The 14,390-nt window shown below is 33.9% G+C and overlaps 1 protein-coding gene across 1 annotated transcript in view; it reads right to left on the bottom strand.

Annotated features, from left to right (window-relative positions):
- CEP112 (centrosomal protein 112) overlaps positions 1 to 14,390 on the bottom strand; it is a 460,933-nt gene that overhangs the window by 332,028 nt on the left and 114,515 nt on the right. Inside the window, 4 exon segments of the mRNA XM_021000956.2 lie at positions 3,798 to 3,857; positions 5,398 to 5,490; positions 6,977 to 7,106; positions 7,347 to 7,501. Of these exon segments, the coding sequence (XP_020856615.1) occupies positions 3,798 to 3,857; positions 5,398 to 5,490; positions 6,977 to 7,106; positions 7,347 to 7,501 (438 nt within the window).

Raw genomic sequence — 14,390 nt, 5'->3', positions numbered from 1 at the left:
GAAACACCAAAAAAAAAAAAGAAACAAAGAAACAAAGAAAACAAAAGAACACCTTAAAAAACACAATTGGCCTAATGGCAAAAGAGACACAAAAATTCACTGACAAGAACTCTTTAAAAAAGAGAAGTGGAAAAGAGGTAAAAAAGCTCACTGAAGAAAATCATTCCTGAAAAATCAGAATTGGTAAAGTAGATTCTAATGGCTCCAGAAGACATCAAGAAACAATAAAACAAAGTCAAAAGAGTGAAAAAAAAAAAAGAAGAAGAAAATGTGAACTATCTCTTTGGAAAAACTATTGACCTGGAAAACAGTTTGAGGAGAGATCATTTAAGAATTACTGGACTACCTGAAAACCATGATCAAAAAACAACCCAGACATTATATTTTAATAAATTATCAAGGAAAACTACCCTGATATTCAAGAACCAGAGGGCAACACAGAAATTTTATGAATCCACTGATCACTTCCTAGAAGACATCCAAAAATGAAAACTCCCAAGAATATTATAGTCAAATTCAAGAGCTCCCAGGTCAAGGATAAAATATTGTAAACAACTAGAAAGAAACAAATAAAATAACATGTAACCACAGTCAGGATAAAACAAGATTTAGCAGCTTCTACGTTAAAGAACTGGCTTAGAATATAACATTCTGGAAGGCAAAGGAGCCAGGATTAAAACCAAGAATAACCTACACAGCAAAATGAGTACAATCCTTCTGGGGGGAAAAATGGGAATTAATGAAATAGGGGACTTTTAAACATTACTGATGAAAAGACCAACACTGAACAGAAAATTTAACATTCAAACACAAGATTCAAGAGAAGCATAAAAAAGTAAACATGAAAAATAAAACATACTAGATTCAATAAAGTTAAACTGCTTACATTCCTATATGGGAAGATAAGACATGTAATTCTAAGAACTATATCATTATTAGGGCAGTTAAAAGGAGTACACATAAACAGAGGGTGAAGGTGTGAATTGATTATGTTGGGATGATCTCAAAAAAAAATGAAGGGGTAAGAAAAAGGAGTGCACTGGGAGAAAAAGTAAGGGGGAAACTGAATGGGGAATTATCTCACATAAAAGAGGTGTGCGAGGAAGAGCTACTATAGCAGAGCGGGAAATGCGGGCAGGGAGTAGCAGGCAATTCTTAAACTTCAGTCTCACTGGAACTGGTTCAAAGGGAAGAATAAATATATATACTCAGATGGGTTTAGAAATCTATCTTACCCAAAAAGGAAGTAGGAGAAGAAAAATAGGGGTGGGGAAGAATGATAAAAGGGAGTGCAGATTAAGGAAGGCAGTGGTTAGAAGCAAAGCAGACTTTTGAGTAGGGACAGGATAAAGAAAAAGAGAGAAGGATAAACAGAAGGAAATAGTATAGAAGGAAAGAGGATGGAGTAGTCATAACTATGAATCTGAAGAGGATGACCTCACCCACAAAATGGAAGCAAATTGTGGAATGCATTAGAAATCACAATCCAAAAATATTTTGTTTATAAGGGACACACTTGAAACAGAAATATACACACAATTATAATAAGTAGACAGAGTAGAATCTCTTATGCTTCAGCTGAAATAAAAAAAGGCAGGGGTAGAAAACATAATCACAGACAAGGCAAAAGCAAAAACAGACCTAATTAGAAGAGATAATCAGAGAAATTACATTCTAATAAAAAGGTATAATAGACAATAAAAAATATCTAAAATTTTTACAGCAAGTTTCTTTGATGGAGGCTTCTTTTCTTAACTACATACAGAACTGAGTTAAACATAAAAATAAGAGTCATTCCTCAATTTTTAAATTGTCAAGGAATATGAACAGGCAGTTTTTCAGAAGAAGAAATTAAAGCTATTTATAGTCATATGAAAAAATGTTCTAAATCACTATTGATTGGAGATGCAACTCTGAGGTACCACTTCACACCTATCAGAAATAACAAATACTGGAAGGGATGAGGGGAAAACAGGTAGACTAATGTAATGCTGGTGGAGGCATGAACTGGTCCAACCATTCTAGAGAACAATTTGGAGCTATGTAGAAAGGGCTATAAAACTGCAAATACTCCTTCACCCAGCAACAGAACTAGGTGTATACCTCAAAGAAATCAAAGGGAAAGGACTTACATGTAGAAAAATATTTATAGCTACTCTTTCTGTGGTGGGAAAGAATTAGAATTTGAGGAGCTACCCATCAACTGAGAAATGACTGAACAAGCTATGGCATATGACTGTGATAAGATATGATGAGGGGGGTGGTTTCAGAAAAACATAGCAAAACTTACATGAACTTATAAAAAGTGAAGTGAGAAGAACCAGGAGATCACTGTGCACAGTAACAACAATACTGTATGATGATCAATTGTGAAAGACTTAGCTACTCTGATCAATACAATAATCCAAGAAAATTCCAGAGTACTCATGATGAAAAATACTATCTACCTCCAGAAGAACTGATGAACTCTGACAGAATGCTATCATATTTTTTGCAATCTCAGTGCATGGGGGAGGCATGGGAGAGAGGGAGAAAGAAAATATGGAACTCAGAATTAAAATAAAAAATAATGCTAAAAATAAATAATAAAAATTTTTAGGGAATAATAATAACAGACATTTACAAACACTATATAATTTGAAAATACTCTATCACTTTGCTGGGAAATTATTTTTTATCATATAGCTTTTTGAGAAACACTAAAGCTTTTACTGCACATTTACCTCAATACAAATTATAAGACTCCTTTAAGGGTTGAATTATTTAGAGACTGGCATTATTATTTTTATTTTTAACTCTTATTACATAGATTCATAAACTGATTAGATTCATAAATGTAGTACACAGATTCGTAAACTAATCCTTATCTGATTAAATGTGGAATACAGTTCTCTTGTTTAAATGTCCTCAGAAAATGCAGGACTAAAATCTTTTTAAGTTCTGGGTTAGAAATCAATCTCAAAATGCTTTTTAAACACAGGAAAGTAGTAACAATAATATTGATAACAATATCTAACATTTATAATACTTTTAGTTTTGCAAAGTGATTTACAATCACAACAGCCTCTGGAGAGTAGGTACACCAATTATCCTGACTTTTAAGTTAAGGACACTCAGAGTTTAAATGACTCAACTGGGTTCACACAACTAGTAATTATGGATTTGAACTCAGGTCTTTCTTACTGGAGAGTAACCTATCTACTGCAACACCTCGTGAACACTAAGACAAATGGTTCTTTATCATCTGTTGATAGCACACTGGGCCCCAAAGTCAAGAAGACTTACTTTCAAACGCAGTTTCAGATGCTTATTAGCTGTGTGACTTTAGGCAGTTTCCATCTGCCTCAAATGTAAAATGGGGATAAGAAGAGTACCTACTTCCCATGTTGTTGTGAGGATCAAAGGACATAATATTTGTACAGCACTCAGCACCATGCCTGGCATAGTAGGTGCTTAATAAATGTTTGTTCTCTTCTCTTCTTCCTATTATCTAGAACAGTAGTGTCAAACCAAATAGAAATAGATCTCTGCAGGCTGCATATTTGCATAGAAAACCAAAAATTAACATTTTCTGTGTTGTATTTTTATTTCTTAAACATTTCCCAATTACATTTTAATCAATTTCAAGATGCACTCAGGAATTTTGTGAACCAATGGGGGAAGGAGGGTGAGTTTGACACCTCTCTGATCTAAAAATAGTTTGATATATTTTGTCCCCATAATGATTTGTTCTGCTTTGAATTTATATGTTGTAAGATATATTAAACAGTTCACACTTTCACATTCAAAAAAATTACCTTTTTTTCATAATTGAGATCTAATTGAAATTTCTCCTGCTGGAATTTATTCTCTTGCTCCTGGAAAAGATAAAAGTTTGCTTTTATAATAATTGAAATTATTCCTTAGGTGTCAATAAAAATAATCTAATGGGACAAATCTACCTACTCTAAATAAAACTATTTTTTTCTATCTCCAAACCATAGCACCTGATCTCTGGACATTTTCCCTATCTCCTACTCACTGGAAACTTGGAGTCCAGCCCTAGACTGATAAGTGAGCTTAACCCTTACTTTTGGCCATATGGGGACCTCTACCTCTCTTCCTGGGCATCTCCAAATTATGTCACTGCGTAACAGTTCCTCTATACCCTCTCCACCTTTATGTCCCATTTCTCTTTATATGTTATCTTGCACCCTTAGAATGGAAGGCAGAAACTATCTAGCTTGCTTGTATTTGCATCCCTACCACTTAACACAGTACCTGACATAGTAAGCACTTAAAAAATGCTTTAACAATTTTGCATTTTTATGAAAATAGTTCTTTCAATTCAATTTTCAAATAACAAGTAAAAAGTTAAGTTGGATTAAGCAAGCAATTAAATTCTTAGTAGCCTCAAAGTACTAAAACTCCTTCAGCTTTTCAAAGATTTGTTAATTCTTCAGCATAAGAACTTCATCTAATAATATTGATCATGATCCCTCTATACAATCTTCAAGAGTCGCTATGCTGAAAAAATAGTGGCCCAAGTACATATGGAGATTCTTCAAATTTAGCTATGGTAGGCCTTGAACAACATATGCTGCATCAGTGGCCCATACTCAAAACCTCTCACTTTAGTTGTATGTATCTGAGGTTATGCTCTCTTTCTAAAGTTTTCAGGTATAGCAAACTCTCATCAAGGAACTTCTACCAATGCAAATTAGCTCCTTCTCTGAAATTTATTGTTTCAGAGAGTTGCCTGTGGTCACAGAGCTTTGACAGATTAAGTGACCTGCCCATAGTCAGAGAGTCAGAAGGAGGGCTTGAACTCAGCTCTTCCTTGACTCTGAGACCAGTTCTTTACTGACTATATCAAAATCTCTCTTAGTGAATGGTTAATGTTCTCTAAATCAAATAAATAACAGTATGACAGTCAATTTCTTCCCCATAGGATCTAGTCTATTTTAAATGACCTATTTAAATCATTATGGAGCTAAGCATTTTAAAGATTCTTCATCTTTTTTCTCGGTTTCTACTTGAAGTTAAGAAAGGAACAAACAGTGAAAAATAAATATTATTGAAGGTGAGTGTAACATGTTATGGAAAAAGACTAAAAAGAAAAATCCATACTAGTCTTAAACCAGAGCTTCATTAAAAAGTCAATACTTCAAAATGAAACTATTTTAAATTTAACTCCATGTTCTAATATCTACTTTATGTGCATTAAACAGAAAGAAGAAATGTTTTTATACATTTAATGAAAAGAACAATAAAAGCAAATTCTTCACTTCAGCAACTGCCTTTTGTCATTTGTAAGAAGTCCAAAAAATAGATTTATATACATCTGTATACATAAACTAAGAAAAGGAAAAAGATGTTTTGTCATTTTTCTATTGAATGAAAAAATTTAAGGCTCACCCTTAGTTGTTGCTGTCTTTGATGTTCTGATTTCTGTAGCTGTTGTTTCAACTGACATATATTATTTTCCAACTTTTCAATTAATTCAGATGCCTGTGGAGATTGAACAACAAAAAAACAGCTACTTGCTGTAGCTCCAATATTTAGTGCTAGACGAAGTAACTGGACTGTTATTTCCAAAAGCTACATCCAGAAGCAAAATGCTTCCATAACAAAAGCATTTTATCATAAGAAATACAGTTTGTCACGGCAAATCCAACTACTCATTCTTTAAAGTAAAAGTCAAGTTTTACACATGACTTAAAACTATGATAATAAAATTATTAGAAAAATAGCCACAGGCTTACGAAAAATGTTTTCAAAATGTTGATTTTGAAGTAAAACATCATAAAGTCTTAATTAACAAAACAATTATTTGATAATGCTAAAAATGTTAACATGTACTAATTGCCAATAAATCAAATGAAGGTTAATTTATTTTGGAACCAATATATACGTTGGATGAGAGACAGCATGGGATGGTGGATAGATGGCTTACCTTGGAGTCAGAAATATATAGGTTCAAGTCCTGCCTCTGACACATAATAGTCATGTGAACCTGAGCAAGTCCCCTCACCTCTCAGTAACCAAGTGACTGTTAAAACTGTACAGAATTACCGTAGAGTCTCTGATTTGAATTTGTGGAAAGTGTTTTCACGCAGGGAGTTCCAAACAGAAGAAATCACAGGTCCAGATTTTTAAGTCACAAAAATGACTACTTTGGTCAGAAGGTTGTATCTGAAAACCAATACTTTTAGTAATTCCAAGGCATTCTGGAGAATTAGTTTTGTTTTCTATATTCGCTAAACTATTAGCTTCTTGAAAGAAGAAATTCTGTTCTATTCATCTGTGCATTCCAAATATCCCCCACAGAAGACAATCTAACACAACAGAGCACTAATAAATGTTCACTAATGTGAATGCAAATCTAATACCATACAGTCATTTAATAAGCCAGAAATATTGATAGAATATTGATAGGTTATAATATTATATAATAATATAATATGCAATATTGATAGAATTCAATATTCAAAGGTAAAAAGTTAGAGATTGTATTCATTCTTTCAAATTACTAGGAAAAATTACCCAACATGTTCCCAGGAAGAAGTCACAAAATCACAGAATTCCAGGGCGTCAAAACTAGAAGAAATCTTACAAGTTATCTAATCAAATCCCTCCAATTAACATATAAGGAAATTAAGGCCCAGACTCAGTGCTCAGCAGAGCTCAGATTCAAACCTAGATTCAATACCTATTCTATGATACTGCTATGTTATATATAACAGCAGCAGCTGACCCAAGAAATACTAACTTGTGCTAACAATGAAGTTAATATAATAACAAAGTGGGGTTTTTTTTCAATTTTAGTTGTTTCAAAAACAAATTTAAAAAAACCTAATATCAAAATAAAATATCCGGTAAATCTGTGATTTTATAACTCCTTACTAAGAATATGTTAGTAATTTTGTTGAATGTGATAATACAAACAATGAGTGTTCCTTATTTCTGTGAAGTTGTTTCTATAAGCATACAATACCTTAGCAGAAGACACAGCATAATCTTCTTTCATAAGCTGGATATCTGAATCACACCTGGCTTGTAATAGTTTTATACTTTGTTCATAATTTTGTGCAATATCATCTTTTTCTTTATGAAGTAAGTTGTTCCTAAAAGCAATGAAAACAATAAGTTGGAAATGGACTCTTGTTATTAAAAAAAAAAACTATTCCCATCATGGAAATTTTTAAAACCAACTAAATATTAGCTCTTGGATTACAAATGATACATATTGCAATGAAAAAGGTATGACTGCATAAAGTGTTCAGACAGATTGAAGCAAATGTCTTGGGTGGTTAATATCATTACTCTATAGCTAAATCACATACATCTTGGACTTTAGCTAATACCTTGCCTTCACTTCTTGTAGTTCACAGCATGTCATCTGGTAACATTTTTCCAATTCAGTTTTTTCCTGACTTAATTTTTGCCGCTGTAAATTGCTGTTTTCAGCTTCTCCAGTGAGCTGCTGGACACGGGCCTCCAACTCTTTTACCATTTGGTTCTAAAAAAAAAAAGGTCATGGTTAAGAACATCCCTTAATGTATCATTAAGCAGCATAGAGACAAGAATATAGATTTTTAGAGCAAATAGAGACATAAAAGGTAGACTCCATTTTAGAGACAAAGGTTGGATTTATTTCAAGACTTCAGGGTTTTCCAGGTCAATATTAAGAAAACCATAAATACAAGAAGTAATACTAAAGACAAAAAAAAGTACATAATTGTATCAATAGATGCAGAGAAAAGCACTTGATGAAACATAATGCCTATTTCTCTTTTTCTAATGCATTGAAAAAATAAGAAAAAAATGAACTTTTCCCTAATGTGGTAAATAGTATCTATATAAAAAACTATAGCCAGAATTATATGTAATGAAGAAACAATAAATATATCTCCAGTGAGAGGAGGAGTAAAGTAAGGATGTATTTTATCTCCATTACTAATTGATATAGTTCTGGAAATACCAACATATAGTAATAATTAATACCAAAAAAAAAAGGTTTGAGGGAATAAGCGTGGGCAAATAAGAAACAAAAGTAATGCTTTTTTTAGATGATATAATGGTCTATTTAAAGAACCCAAGGGATTCAACTAAGCATCAACTGAAAAAAATAACATCAGCAAAGTAAAAGGTGCAAAATGAAGCCACAAAATTATCAGCCTTGCATTTTTAAAAGATATTTTTATTTATTTTCTTAATATTTCCAAATTCTATATAATTTTTAACAATTTTTTGAGTTCTAAATTCCCTCTCTCCCTCCAGACCTTTCCCCACCCTTCAAGACCATAAAACAATATGATATTAATTATATATGTGAAGTCATGCATAAGACATTTCCATTATAGCTATACTGCAAAAGAAAACAGAGAGAGAGAGAGAGAGAGAGAGAGAGAGAGAGAGAGAGAGAGAGAGAGAGAAGTACACTCTAATCTGCACTCAAAGTTCGTCAGTTCTTTCTCTGGAAGTGGAAAGCATTTTTATATCCTGGCTCCTTTAGAACTGTTTCAGATACTTGTCTAATCAGAGTAGCTAAGTATTACCATATTTGATTACTCTTACAATATTGTCATTGCCATCTACAATGTTCTCTTGGCTCTGCTCAGTTCACTTTGCATGAGTTCATATACAGCTTCCCTGTTTTTCTGAAACCATCCTGCTTACCATATCTTAAAGCACAGTAGTATTCCATCATAAATCATACAACACAACTTGTTCAGCCATTTCCCAATTGATGGGCTTCCCCTCAATTTCTAATTTTCTGCAACCACAAAAAGAGCTGCTATAAATATATTTGTATAAATGTGTCCCTTTGCCTTCTCTTTGGTCTCTTTGTGGAACAGACCTAGTAGCGGTCTTGCTGGGTCAATGAGCATGTACAGTTTTACAATCTTTTGGGTAAAAGTCCAAATTATTCTTCAGAATGGTAGGATCAGTTCACAAGTCCACTAACAGTACATTAGTGAGTCTCAATTTTTCCACATTGCCTCCAGCATTTATCATTTTTCTTTTCTGTCATGTTAACCAATCTGATAGATGTGAGGTGATATTTCAGAGCTTTAATTTGCATTTATACAATCAATAGTGATTTAGAGCATTTTTTCACATTACATTGATAGTTTTGATTTCTTCTTCTGAAAACTACCTATTCATATCCTTTGACCATTTATTAATTGGGGAATAGCTCTTATTTTTATAAATTTAACCCAGGTCCCTATATATTTGAGAAATGAGGCCTTTACTAGGGAAAATCCTATAAAATTATTTTCCTACTTTCCTTTTTTCCTTCTAATTTTGGCTTTATTAATTTTGTTTTTGATAAAACTTTTTAAAGTTCATGTAATCAAAACTATTTTACTTCCCATGATCCTCTCTCTTATTTAGTCATAAACTCTTCCCTTACATATAGATCTAGCAGGTAGGTACTTTTTTCCATGCTCCCCTAATTTACTTATGATATCACCATTTATGTTTAAATCACTTATCTATTTACCCTTATCTTGGTATATAGTGTGAGATGTCAGTTTATGTCTAGTTTATGCAAAACTACTTTCCAGTTTTCCCAGCAATTTTTGCCAAATGGTGAGTTCTTGCTCAAAAAAACATGGATCTCTGGGTTTATCAAATACTAGATTACTATGATCATTTACTACTGTGTATTACGTATCTAATTTGTTCTATTGATTCACCACCCTATTCGTTAGCCAGTACCAGATTGTTTCCATGATCCCCACTTTGTAATATAATTTGAAATCTGGTACTGTTAGACTGCCTTCACATTTTTTCATTGATTCCTTTGATATTGATCATTGATACTGATTACTGACAATCTTTATGACACTGATTATTGGTATTTCTTAATTTTGTTATTTTTTAAGGTCAATAAAATAAGTCTTTAGTAGTTTGATTGGTATGGCACTGAATAAGAAAATTAACTTAGGTAGAATTGTCATTTTTATTATATTGACTGGGCCAATCCATGAGCAATTAATATTTCTCCAATTGTTTAGATCTGTCTTTATTTGTGTGAAGAGTGTTTTGTACTTGTGTTCATATAGTTTCTGGGTTTATCTTGGTAGGTAGAGTGTCAAGTATTTTATATTGTCTACAATTACTTTAAATAGAATTTCTCTATCTCTTCCTGCTGGGTTTTGTTGGTAATATATTGAAATGCTAATGATTTATATGGGTTTATTTTATATGGAGCAACTTTGCTAAAGTTGTTTCAATTAGTTTTTAGTTGATTTTCTAGTGTTCTCTAAGTACACCATCATATCATTTGCAAAGAGTGATAGTTTTGTTTCTTCAATGTCTATTGTATTCCTCCAATTTGTTTTTCTTGTATTATTGTCATAGTTAGCATTATACAATATTGAATAATAGGGGTGATAATGGGTGTCTTTGCCTCACCCCTAACCTTAATGGAAAGGCTTTAAATTTAACCCCATTACAGATTATACTTGCTCTTGGTTTTAGATAGATATGACGTATTATTTTAAGAAAGGCTCCATTGATTCTTAAGCTTTCTAGGAATATACATGTTTAGAGATAAATTTTCCCCTAAGTACTGGTTTGGCTCCATCCCACAAAATTTTGACATAATGTCTCATTGTTATCATTCTCTTTAATGAAATCATCCATTGTTTCTAGGATTCGTTCTTTGACTCACTCATTTTTTAATATTCAATTATTGTTTCCAATTAATTTTTAATTTATACTTCCATGGCCCTTTGTTAAATGCAATTTTTACTGCATTATGATCTGAAAATGGTTGTATTTAATATTTCTGCTTTTCTGCATTTGGTTGTGAAGTTTTTATGTCCTAATATATTGTCAATTTTTGTGAAAGTGCCATATACAGCTGAGAAAAAAGGCATACTCCTTTCTACTGCCATTCAATTTTCTCCAAAGGATTATCATATCGAATTTTTCTATGATTCTATTAAACTCCTTATTTTCTTTCTTTTTTTATTTTTTATTATTAATTTATTTATTTTTCATTTTCAGCAATCACTTCCATAAGTTTTTGAGTTTTACATTTTTCTCCCCCTCCCTCCCTAAGACAGAGTGCAATCTGATATAGGCTCTACGTATATATTCCTACCAAACATATTTTCATTAGTCATTTCATTAGTCATGTTGTAAGGAAGAATTAGAACCAATAGGAGGAACCACAAGAAAGAGAAAACAAAACAAAACAGAAGGAGAAAAAAAAGAGTAAATAGTATGCTTTGATCTGCATTCAAACTCCATAGCTTTGGGGTTTTTTTCTGGATGTGGATAGCATTTTCCATCGAATGTCCATCTCCTCTCCTGAAAGATTATATTCTTTTTTGCTGGATAGTTGATCCTTGCTTGTAATCCAAACTCCTTTGCCTTACAGAATATCACATTCCAAACCATCCAATCTTTTAATGTAGAAGCTGCAAGGTCCTGAGCAATCCTGTGATTCCATGATATTTAAATTGTTATTTTTTCTTCTGGCTGCTTGCTGTATTTTCTCTTTGACCTGATAATTTTGGAATTTGGCTACAATATTTCCTGGTGTTTTCAATTTGGGATCTCTTTCAGCAGGTGATCAATAGATTCTTTCCATGACTATTTTACCCTCTGGTTCTAGGACCTCAGAGCAGTTTTCCTCAATGATTTCTTGAAAGATGCTGTCCATGCTCTTTTTTTCATCATGGGTTTCAGGTAGACCAATGATTCTTAAATTATCTCTCCTTGATCTATTTTCCCCAGTCAATTATTTTTCCAAAGAAGTATTTTACATTTTCTTCTATTCTTTCATTCTTCTGTTTCTGTTTGACTGATTCTTGATATCTCATAGAGTCATTAGCTTCCACTTGCCCAATTCTAATTTTTAATGGATTGTTTCCTTCTATTAGATTTTGTATCTCCTTTTCCATTTGGCCTATTTTACTTTTAAGGATTTCTTCTCTTCAGTGAGTTTTTGTGCCTACTTTTCCATTTGGCCCATTTTACTTTTTAAGTAGTTGATTTCTTCACTGTATTTTTTTCCATTTGGCCAACTGTATTTTTTAAGGACTTGTTTTCTACAGTTAAGTTTTGTCCTTCCTTTTCCTAGCTACTGACTTTCTCTTGCATACCTCTCATTTCCTTTCCCAATTCTTCTTCTACCTCTCTTATCTGATTTTTAAAATCCTTCTTGAGCCCTTCAAAAAAGGCTTTTTGAGCTTCAGACCAGTTCGTACTCCCCTTTAAAGTTTCAGATGTGAATATACTGACAACTTTGTCCTTTTCTGAGTTTGTGCTTTGATCTTCCCTTTCCCCAGAATAAGAATCTATGCTGATTGTCTGTTTCTGCTTTTTGCTCAAGGTGTTCACCTTTTTCCTGGCTTTTAAAGTTGAGCTCTCCTGCTGGAATGCAAGGATCACTGACTCAAGCTTCTTCTTCTGGGAGCCCGGGACTTGGCCACTGGCTTTATATGCTACGGCCTCAGGTGCTGGCAGGTGGGGGCTGTAGGGGTCTGGCAGCTTCCCTGGTGCTGAGCTGTGGTCAGCAAGACTGAAGCTCCTGGGGTAGGTGGGTCTGGCACCTGAAGGATGCCTGCTCACCCAGGCTTCCTTAAAGCACTTGAATATTTGGTTACTTGAGGATGTCTGCCAACCTGGAGTTGTGCTGAAGCATTAGGAGATGTAGCTGCTGGAGAATGCCAGTGCAGATGATGTTTTTCTGACCTGGTGTTTACCGGTGCCCTTGGCAGGGTGGGATGGGTCCTGGTGTTGGTGCTTGCCTGCTCCACCACCATGGGGCTCAGGATCTCCCCCTGGTTTGTTGAGATGGGAACGGTCGCTGGCTTGCTGGGATGCTTCTCATCCTACACTGCTCCCCCTCTTCCAGAGCAAGAAGGGCCTTTCCCATTAATCCCCCAAGCTTCCTGGGCTACAAGACTGCTGTACCTCGTCCTTCTGCTGGCTCAGCTATTCCAGGCTTTTTCCTGGGGTGTTAATTTCTGAGCTTTCAGAGGTCAGTAAGGGAGGGTGAAAGCAGCTTACTTCACTGTCTTCACTCCCAGAAGTCCTAAAACTCATCTTTTTAATAGCAATATTTTTCAAGTGATGCTATCTAGCTCCAAGCTCCAAGAAGCACAATAATCTTCAAGGAATAACAATTATGAGAATTAAAAAGGACAATGAAAGATTCATAGTGGGAATATGAAAGCTGCAGCAAGGTACTAATAATAAATTAAATGAAGAGTGGCATAAAAAAGATGCATGACAAAAAAAAGTTCAGTCTTTTTCAGTTGTAGTTGTGTCTGACTCTTCATGACCCATTTGGAGTTTTCTTGGCAAAGATACTACAGTAGTTTCCCATTTCTTTCTCCAGCTCATTTTACAGGTGAGGAAACTGACACAAACAGATTTAAGTGATTTGCCCAGGGTCACAGAGCTAGTAAGTGTTTGAGGCCAGATCTGAATTCAGGAAGATGAGTCTTTCTAACTCCAGGCCTGGAGGCTATTGTGTTACCTAGCAACTATATATAAAAATATGTGTGTATGTGTGCATTTGTGTATAACACACACATACATGTATATGTGTATGTATATATGTATATATAGCTAGATATAAAAAACTATAAAATGATGGGATTTGAAGAGATCATCTCTAAGTTCTATTCTAAGACTCTAAAATCCTATGACATTTGAAATTAAATAAAAAATATTTTTAGATTGTTTAAAAATAGAAAATTATATGGACAAATGTTTTGAGAATGAGGGATAACAAATAGACCACAAAAGCGCTGCTCTAGAACTCAATGAATGTTTAAAAAAACCCAGAAAAAAGTCTCTAGAATATAAGATTGACAATCTATAGAGGTTTTGTGGCAAGACACGGGGAAAGCTATGGCAAATCTGGACAACATACTATGAAGTAGAGATACTACCTTGCTGACAAAAGGCTGTGTACTCAAAGTAATGGTTTTTCCAGTAGCAATCTATGGTTATAAGAACCTGACTATAAGGAAAGCTGAACTCTACAAAATCAATGCTTTCAAATTACGGTGCTGGGGAAGACTTTTGAGGGTCTATCAGACAGCATGGAGATCCAATCAGGCAATACTTAAATTAATTCAGGCTATTCACTTGAAGGTCAAATACTGAAGCTAAAGCTTAAATACTTTGGCCACATAATGAAAAGACAGGTCTCATTGGAAAAGACCCTGATGTTAGAAAAGAATGAAAACAAAAGGAGAAGGGGATGGCAGAGGATGAGATGGATACATAGCATCAGGTAAACAATGAACATGAATTTGGACAGATTTTGAGAGACAGCGGGAAAATAAAAGGGCCTGGCGTGTTACGGTCCACGTGGTCCTGACAAGTTGGTCATTATGGAATGACTAAAAAACAACCACAAAGGGTGGCAA

This window comes from Phascolarctos cinereus, unplaced genomic scaffold, assembly GCF_003287225.1.
Source record: "Phascolarctos cinereus isolate Bilbo 61053 unplaced genomic scaffold, phaCin_HiC Scaffold_5;HRSCAF=322, whole genome shotgun sequence".
Taxonomy (NCBI): domain Eukaryota; kingdom Metazoa; phylum Chordata; class Mammalia; order Diprotodontia; family Phascolarctidae; genus Phascolarctos; species Phascolarctos cinereus.
Note: the sequence above shows the minus strand (reverse complement) of the source record. Positions and strands in the feature narration are given on the sequence as shown.